At 35.5% G+C, this 9,952-nt stretch overlaps 1 protein-coding gene across 1 annotated transcript; it reads left to right on the top strand.

Annotated features, from left to right (window-relative positions):
- Positions 1-7,711: 7,711 nt before the first annotated feature.
- On the top strand, positions 7,712-9,561 carry LOC103959062 (NDR1/HIN1-like protein 13). The gene has a single exon (XM_048582958.1). It carries the CDS (start codon positions 7,712-7,714, stop codon positions 8,555-8,557), a length of 846 nt encoding a protein of 281 aa, XP_048438915.1. The 3' UTR covers positions 8,558-9,561.
- The last annotated feature ends 391 nt before the right edge of the window (positions 9,562-9,952 follow it).

Raw genomic sequence — 9,952 nt, 5'->3', positions numbered from 1 at the left:
GCGACCGCGTTGTTTTTGGACGAAATCGAGCGTGGGGAGAGCCCATTTGACCAATTTGATGGGTGGTATGGAGGGCCCCACGCAATATGCTTAACGCCGGCTCCGGTTTTCGTTGGAGATATTATTTTTTTCCTTAACGTGTAACTTTATAAAGAGAAACCTCGATTACAGCTGAAAATTTCTCATTGGCATTAGGGCCCCAAACACAGGCATCATCTTTCTTGCTCAGGTAAAGGCAAAGGAATAGCACAAATTTTATGAACAACACAGGTATCCTTCTCAGGGATTACCTGGAAAAGTTCTGACTATGGGTCTGAAACACGATATTTTTGCACTCTCTCTATTGATTTCTTGAATCAAATTCTTAATTTTCCCACCCTAGATAAAGTTTTTACTTTCCTCACCGCATGTTTCGGTTTAACTTTTAAATTAAATCTTTGGAATTCAGCGGATCCTTCCAGAAAACTATATTATGAATGTCGAGGTATTTACCAATTGTAGTTTTATTTCGGATATGTAAAATGTTAACTATTTCATTTCTCAGCACACTAGCAGTATTGTTTGAACTTCCACATAAGTATTTTTTGAGATCACCGACTCAATTTTGACAAATCATTTGATTCAGAAGTTAAAAATCCATTATTACCTAATGTGTTACCAAGCTATATGAAAAGATAAAGGGTTTTTTTATATGCACCTCACATAAATATGTATTATTAAATCATTCATGTATCCCCTAAAAATTTAAAAGAAATTGAATACACAAATTATTTACTAATATGAACCCTAACTCTAAATTGGTTGTCTAAACCTGAACCCTAAAATCCTAAAACTCCTAATTGACTAACACCCCCAAATTGATAGAAACGTAAACCCTAAAAATTAAAAAAATGTTACGGATTCGTAACCAGACATACTTCATTATGGATTTTGTAAGAACTACAACATTTTTTTGTTATCAAAATCTATAACTACTCCAAAACAAATTTTCGATTTCTCAAAAAAATAATAAATCCATTATAATATAAACAAATTTTCCTCTAAGTGGTAAGTTTGGCAGTTGGCGCTACTTTCTTTTAAGTTTTGTATAGTAAAAAGAATTGAACCCATGTTCACCCAAACAAAAAAAAAAAATTTGAACCATTATAATCTTCCTTTTATAATTTTGAAAAAAAAAAATTCACCTAGGTCCTATCATTCTTTTTTGGGTCAAAATTTTGTGAAATTGACTCTAGAGGAGTAACAAAGAGGGATACAAATTTTGGATTTGTGCTCTATCAGTAAAATAAACCAACAATCGAATGTCATGTAGTCGACCTCATAATTAGCATTTACATATTTACCGAGAGTCTTGAAATTTGGAGGTGTGGTGAGAATGAACAATGAGAGAGTGTTGAATATATGTGAAGAATGTAGGGTGTATGTAGAAAGTTTGGGGTGTGAGGGTAGAATAAGAAAGTATGTGGGGCCCACTGATATTTTGTTTTTGACATTATAAAAATTACCGACTGCCGAGCCGATTTACCCACCATTGATCGTAAATGACCATCTCAATGTACATTGCAACGGACAACCAATTACTGTCGTCTACACGTAAATTAAATGACTTTCGGTTACGGTCAACAGACGGACGATATCGTGTGCAGAACCGTTTAGATCGAATAATCGTACGGCCCACAGTGAGATTTGTCAAAAGAGGATATTGTCTTTTACTAGCTAATGTAGGCCCCACTGATACTTGTTTCCCTTTCTTTTTGTATAATTATATTTTACGTGTTAAGTCCCAACTAATCTATTTGCTTCATATTATAAAAAAAGTAACAAATTTATTATTAGTTCATAGTTAAAAACTTTAAACCTATTTTACTCATGCCAGACAATTCATTCTGATTTTTTTTTTTTTTTTGCCTAAAAATGGAAATCTCTTGTTCGTTTCATTTTCATACTTCTCTGCTAAGCAACTTGTCATTTTCATTTTTTTTCTTTTTGAAGAAACGATATATTTACATTAAAGGATGAGAAGTTGGTTAAGCTTCATAATGGGTGAGCAAATGTGTTTAAATTCGCATTTGACGAGAATCAAACTTATGACCTCTCACTTACAAGTGAAGAAGAATACTATTAAAATGTAGTACTAAGTAGCAACTTGTGAAGAGCGACTAGTGATTTTCATTTTTAAGTGAGAATTTAGACCAGAAAAAATGCTAGTCGTACTACATTTTTATGTGAACATGGCACATGTAACAATTATTTTATTGCAATTAAATGTTGAGTTTATCTCATTAAATGTGGTCAATATATTGTATGCTTGCCTACTTGATATTAAAATGTGTTGTAAATATGTGATAAGTCTTATATTACTTATCAAAGGATTAAGCTAACAAAAGAGAAGAAATCTGTTTAATTAACAAAATGAATAATTTATTTACAACCATTATGGATAGCCTTCCAACCTAGCAATCATGGTTTAGTAAAAATTATTAGTGTGACGCTAGAATATTATTGTCACATTTTGTAATTATCTAGTCATGTATGAGTTATACACTAATATTATATTTCAAAGAAAATTTCATCATTTAACTTTATAACACAACAATTAATTATATTGCATGTTGAGATTTCATTACCATGTTATAAGTTTTCCTAATAAGTGGTCACCTAGCCTTCTCGCACACAGTAAGTTCATTCGAACCAAAAATGTATTTTTCAAAAATGGACATAGAGTAATCCTTTAAGCTTATCCTTAAAAAATTAGAATTGGAGATTAAAAAGTTAAATGGTGATGAAGAAAGGTACGAAAGTAAAACCTGAATAGAACAGTTGTTTAATCAAAACAAGTGGGAAAAAATGTAGGGAATTTTAATTCCTTTTTTTATTCCTCTTTCAGTAATTTAAATTAATTTAAAATAAAATAAAGAATGAAAATTTGTCTTAACATAGTCGACGTTTTGGAGGAAATACCAGGACAACCCGCTACCAAACTTCAAAGAAAATTGCTAAGTCTGCATCCGTAAACGACAGTCAAAACGCTCTGTGCCATCATGCCCCCACTATAGTGACTTGGGGCGGCATCAAGAGTTGGTGTACAACCAGATCAGCAGCGGATCCGAGAAAAATTATTTGGAGTTCATGTCAAAAAATTCATAAATATTCTTTTGACAAATAAATAGCCTTATAAATTAAATCATAACCCATCGGTCATAATTCATGAAATAAATAATTACAAACTACAATTGTTCATAACAAAGAGACAATTGTTCACTACTCGATTTCATACTTGAAAATGTTGTATTTTTGCTTCATTATCAATATAAAAGAAAAATTAGAATTTTAAAGATTTGGAATTTGGGTTGAAATTTGGTAAAAATTAAGATTTTATATATGTTCAGACCGCTCATGCCCTTTGGTGAATCTTCCCCCACACAACACAAGAGCTAAGTTTGATGGCTCAAGTTCAATTGCTAAGGTCATCTTCAATCGAATGAGGGCCAGAGAGCTCGTTTTAGTCCTATAGCCATCCAAAAAATTAATATTTTAATGAATAGTGTCAGACCATGTTTTTTATCATCCCAACTCACTTAGGGACTAGAGGGTCATATGCCAAACATAATCCTTCGACAAAAAACTATATCCAACCGAGAGGCCAAATGGCCAAACATAATTTATTATTTTAAATTTAAAAACTACAACAATTTAAATTTTAAAACTATAACTTAAATTTAAAAGCTACAAGCATTGGATGATAGTCATTGTTCATAGAGCTAAATTTCTGTCTTTTATAGTAACCTAAATATTTGAGTTTGGGTCGAAGCATTGGAGTTGGTATAATCAAATATTGTTTGTATAACCATTGTTTTGAGGTATTTAGTTTTTCAAAAGCGGTTTTCTTCGAAGCACGTCAATATTTTAATCAAAATGCACGATATTTTAATCAAAATGCAATGTTTTTTTTTCTTCTAAAAGCACTTAAGTGCTTTTGGCACAAGACCACTTTTAACTTTTTTTCTTCCAAATATTATTAGAAACACTTTTAAGATGCGTTTGTTGTATCGGATTAGGTCAGACTGGACTGGTCTTGGAACTAAGCTAATCTGATTTAGTGAAGCGTTTGATGCAGTGTCGGACTAAAAAAAAAAAAATAGTAACAAATTCAAATATTATATTAAAGTCATATTTATTAATATTTTATTAATACTTATGTTTTTCTATTCATTCTAGAACACCACTTCTTCCTAGTTTTCTTGTCCACCTCCCTCTTTTTCTTCCTGGACTAGTTTCCATCCTTCTCCCTCTTTGCCTTCTCGATTTCAAATCACGAAAAAGGAAGAACCTTTCCTTCCTATTTTTCTTCGTCCATCTCCTTCTTTTTCTTCCTGAACTAGCTTTCGTCCCTCTCCCTCTATTTCTCCTTTCTCCCTATTTGCCTTCTCAATCTCAAATCACAAAAAAGGGAAAAAGCTTGCTTTGTTATGCTGCAACAAGAAAAGAGCTTCTCCATTGAATCACCAACTGAGACTTGGAAGGAAAAAGAAAAAGGATAACGCACAGTAGCATGGATGAACTTGAGACTTGGAAGGAAAAAGAAAAAGAATTATAAAGGAGGTTAATTTGAAAGAAAGAAAAAGAAAATACCTGATGGTATTCTAGAGTGGTGGAGCCAATTTTAGTCTGTTTGGTTGCTGAGAAACAAGAGGAGGACTAGCTGGTTGGCTGATCTTGGCTAGCCCACTAGCCTATTTTGAGATTTTTGGAGATGGTTTTCGTGTCAAAACGGAGTATTTTTAGCCTTATAATCTTTTGGCTGGGTCGGTTGGAGATGACCTAAGAATAGAAAAATAGAGCATATAACACGTGTTTTTTTTCTTCTCATTGTCTTTTCCATAAACACACAATTGAAATAACAATAAGATTGATATAGTATTGTAAGATCCCACATCGCCAAGGGGAGTGGATCCTGTAAGCCTTATATGTATATTCTCATCTCTACCTAACGTGAGGCCTTTTGGGAGCTCACTAGCTTCGGGTTCCATCGGAACTCCGAAGTTAAGTGAGTTCGCGCGAGAGCAATCCCAGGATGGATGACCCATTGGGAAATTCTCGTGTGAGTTCCTAGAAACAAAACCGTGAGGGTGTGGTAGGGGCCCAAAGCGGACAATATCGTGCTACGGCGGAGTCGAGCCAGGGATGTCTCAACTTGGTATTAGAGCTAATCCTTGGCCGGATGTGTGCCGATGAGGACGTTGGGCCCCTAAGGGGGGGTGAATTGTAAGATCCCACATTGCCCAAGGGAATGGATCTTGTAAGCCTTATATGTATATTCCTATCTCTACCTAATGCGAGGCCTTTTGGGAGCTCACTGGCTCCGGGTTCCATCGAAACTCCGAAGTTAAGCGAGTTCGAGCGAGAGCAATCCCAGGATGGGTGACCCACTGGGAAGTTTTCGTGTGAGTTCCCAGAAACAAAACCATGAAGGTGTGGTAGGGGCCTAAAGCGGACAATATCGTGTTACGGTGGAGTTGAGCTTGGGATGTGGTGGGGGCTCGGGTCGGGATGTGACAAGTATCATATGAAGATCTCACCTCCCATTTTTTAAGTTAATGCCTAAGCCTAATAAACTGGAATAGTCAAGCCTTTTAACCAGCTGGACATTTGAATGCTTCCTTCCAACACAAAATGTTGGAAACAGATATTTCATCCATGAAATCAAGCTTTTTGGTCCATTTTTTGCTTCCTATTGAAACTTCTTGATCTTTATAACTATGAATCCCTCGAAACTCTCCACTATTAATGCAGAACAAAAAAAATTTCATTGTGCTAGTTAAAGTAAAAGAATCAAATTTAAGATGAATAGTAAAGGTAAACACATAAAATATGGAAAAAAGGGCAACTCCTCTTTGAGGCATTTATCAGGCAATTGGAGGGCATGTATAAAGGGCAACTCCAACCTTCAAAGGGGCAGTACTCAAGTTATTCATGGAGATTCATCGAAGTCCGTAGGGTTAGTTGACCCCTCTTGCCCCTTAATGCGTCTACCCCTATGTACATTACATGTCGTTCGAAAATTCTCCTATTTTTTAACTAGAGGTTATTGGAGCTATAGTCTTTGAATTGTAGCTCAATTAGAGTTTTGGTCTCTAAACTAAAATTTTGTTAGTATTGTTCCCTAAACTTGTTATAATATAGATCAATTGTCTTTTTAGCTAAATCTGATAGAACTTCCATCCAAAATAAAAGATTAAAAAGACAAAAAATAGATGAAAGTTGTTACAGAGTTAACCAACATGACTATTGGTCCACATTATCACTACTCATAGACCAATACTCGAGGAATTTTAGTTCAAAAACTAAAAATCCAATTGGATCAAAGTTCTAGAACTGTTGCTCTAATTTTCTATTTTAACTAATAGTTTCAGTTGATTTGATTTAAAAAAAAAATATTGATGGAAATCGGGAAGCACAATATATAGCATACAAATCGCAAGTTGCAATCTTTTGTATTGACTTGACTAATTCACCAATTTTATTTATTTTTTATTTTCCCCATCATATCATGTTAAAGGGTTGTTGAATTTTGTATTCAAGTAATTAATAGTATTTTCTAATCCAGTTGTTGACCAGGTTTGGGATATTGTAAAATTCAATGGATTGTCCTCTAATAAAAATTGCAATAAAATTTTGAAGCTGTGTGCACAGAGAAAGGGGTTGGGTGTTAATAGATAATTTGAAAAGCTCCGAGTAAGGCCTTCTGGCCCAGTGCTTATTTGTAAGCAGTTTGTTTGATTGGCCTATTGGCCTCTGTCGTAACTATATATGCTCATGTAAAACGTAATAAGAAGGCGTATGGAATTACTTACAAGATTGCTTAAGCATGTGTGTGTAGTTTTTGTAGAATCATCCTTGTATTTGTGTTTTCCCTTTTCATAATTGAAAGCATGAAACTCTCAAATGTTGAGCCTTTAAGAGTATTCATACTGATAAACTAATGATGATGCATGAGGAATTTGATTGTGCTAGCTAGATCAGTCACATGGTTATGGTGGACAGTAAAGTAGGTTATGGAGCTTCTTTTTTTCCTTTGAGAGACAAATATGATCAGTGGGACTTATGAGAGAGCATGAGATAGCTGAAACCCTAAGGGCTTGATGCCAACTCAAAATTTAACAAGCAAAATTTACAATAGCATGTGACGATGTACAAGTTTAAGACTAAGACAAATGTATCAATTAGTTATGTGTGATTAGTGAATGGATAGTATTCCCTTGTGGTATACTCAAGAGCTCTTCATGTCATGACCTGAGCCAGGTATTTTCTTTTGTGAATTAGGCGTTTGTAGTTGAACTTACTAGTTTACGGTTAAATTGACAAAGAATAAAAAGTTACTCATAAAGACTAAGGTTTTGCTAAGCAAGTGATGATTAGAGTAAAATCTACCAGATGCTCGTATTTCCTTATTTAGGGAGAGCCAGAAATCGTCATGAATAATCCTTAAGCGAGTATTAGGAGATGTAAATTGACCTTGTAAACGACCTCTAATAATAGCCTTAATTTGGACAAAAACCTCACTTTTGCATGCAAATTGCAAACCCCTATTTAGTTTGCTTCTCTTCCACCTCACAGCCTCCCACTTGTCCCATGCAATCCACGTCCCCTTCTTCTCCAATTGCGCTTACACACCACCTTCCATCTCCTCCCCACCGCTCCCCATCTTCCCATGGCGGAGCGATCCCCACCTGATTTCCCCATCAACAAAAACCAATCCCCTCCTTCTATCCTTGCAATTCCCGAATACCTCCAATTCCCACCTCCAACACTACCCCCGTCGACATCCCGACAGTTGGTCATCTCCCAACCCCAAAATCCTTCCGTCGCCATCTTCCGCTCAGGTACGTACGTTATCCAAGTCCCCAAGGACCAAATTTACCACGTGCCCCCGCCCGAAAACGCCTACATTGTCGAACGCCACCAGGACCCGTCCCGCAAAAGAAAAAGGTCGTTATTTTGCAACCTTTACTGCATTGGCATCTTGGCTTTCATTGTCCTCCTTGTTGTCATGTTCATAACGATTTTTTCTGTTATGTTCGCCAAGTCCGAAAATCCCAAATTCAGTGTAGAACGTGTTGTTGTACATAGCAAGAGTAATGGACGGCTGGCCTACAGCTTGACATTGAGGGTTCGAAATCTGAATTCGAGAGTGGCAATTATGTACAATAGTGGTGGTACTAGCCTTCATTTCAAGCAAAAAACAATAGCTGAAGGAAAATACCCATCTTTTACGCAAGGGACGGGCAAATCAAAAGAGGTTTCTATCGTCGTCCACAGTGCAAACGTTATTTTGCCTAAAGAGATTAAGAAAAGCTTGGGAGTTAGTGAGAGCAACAGCAGCACGAAGAAAGTGCAGGTTAGTTTATCCCTCAACATGAACATTTCGGCGAGGTTGAGAATTGGGACGTTGAAAAGTAGAAGCGTGAAATTTCATGTGACGTGTGATATAACGGTGGATAAATTGTCGAAACGGACTAAAGTATTGAAGCAGGAATGCGAAACCCAGCGGAAGTAGCAATCAACGTTGGTGTTGGTGTTGGTGTTGTTGTTGTATGATGATTAGGAACAAGTTTGGAAGCCATGTAGCCGTGGTAGTTGGTGCTAATTCAAACTCATTTGTACTGTATATTTTGTTCATTAATTATACATATTTATATTTTGCCCTTATGGATCTAGAATTTATACCTATTCGCCTTGTTTTTTTTTTTTTTTTTTTTTTTTTTTCCTTCCTCTGTCTTGCTCGAGTTAGTTCTATTAGTTTTAAGTCTGCAGCTAATGAAGGGATCAATGGAGAGTCTGTCATGCATGATATAGGTATGTAGACCAATTTTGCAAACTATGTTTGCGATTCATGTGATGTATCACAAATAGAAAATTATAAGTACAATATTCAAGACTCCTACAAATATATTCCACATTAGGACAAAAAAGGTTAGCAAAATTTCACTCTAAGATATATATTCTAAGTAAGATTTCCAATGAAGTTAGGTCAAGAGTCCTTCAAATATATATGAAGCCTAAACGCACCAATCAACAAACAAGCATATGACTCATATATAATCCAGTATTTAACTTGTTTATCATTATTCCAATCAGTGGCGAAACCATGAATTGTCAAAAGAGGGTCAAAATTTAAGATGAGTTCATCCGTACCCTATTACTGGATCAACAACTTGCACATTTGAGGCATGGAGAGACGATTCAACAGTGAAAATCCCACCTTCATGACCTTGCCATGCTTGATATGTTTCTTTACCTACAATAATAGAGTAATTGTTCAGCAACAACCAAAATCCACATAATTCATTAGAAGAGCTTCCAACTGTAAAAGATATTTTTAGTAAATAAGCATCTTGTCTGGCTAGTCCATTGTGAGACTTAGTCCACCTCCTTCCCTTAATATAGATAATATCGTTTGCTCAAAAAAAAAAAAAAAAAAAAAAGCACACTCTCTACAGACTATCAACCACATTACACTGGTCAATTCCATTTGCTAAATGGTAAGCGTGAGAAAAAGGCATAAGCCGAAAAACGTTATCGAACATTTTTGTCGTGATAATCATAGAGACCATCTACTATCTCAATCAGATTGTTGTAACCAGAATAGAATTGGTTGTTAAGGTCTAAAATGATTAATTAATCTTTAATTAGAGTAGTGTTGATGTGGCAAGAGTTTGTTAGAGATTAAGGGTTGAGATTGGTCTATTAGATCGTAGGCTCAGATGTGAGCAAGTGGCAAAGTTTTATAGGGCATTGCTCGTACACCGTTGGATGAGCATAACTTGTGCTCTGTGATCTTTGGATTCTTACCATCATCATTTTCATTTTCTTATTCTTCTGAGCTCAGTAAAACTATCATAAAATTCATACACAAGTACCATATTCTAACATGGTATCGAGAGCTTAGTTC

This window comes from the organism of the source record quoted next, unplaced genomic scaffold (assembly GCF_019419815.1).
Source record: "Pyrus x bretschneideri cultivar Hongxiangsu unplaced genomic scaffold, Pyrus_bretschneideri_v1 Contig2, whole genome shotgun sequence".
In the NCBI taxonomy this organism is placed as follows: Eukaryota; Viridiplantae; Streptophyta; class Magnoliopsida; order Rosales; family Rosaceae; genus Pyrus; species Pyrus x bretschneideri.
This window is presented reverse-complemented; position numbering and strand designations above follow the sequence as displayed.

Bases quoted from the DNA above. Each gene is read 5' to 3' on its own strand.
- LOC103959062 (XM_048582958.1), top strand. From the start codon at position 7,712: ATGGCGGAGCGATCCCCACCTGATTTCCCCATCAACAAAAACCAATCC.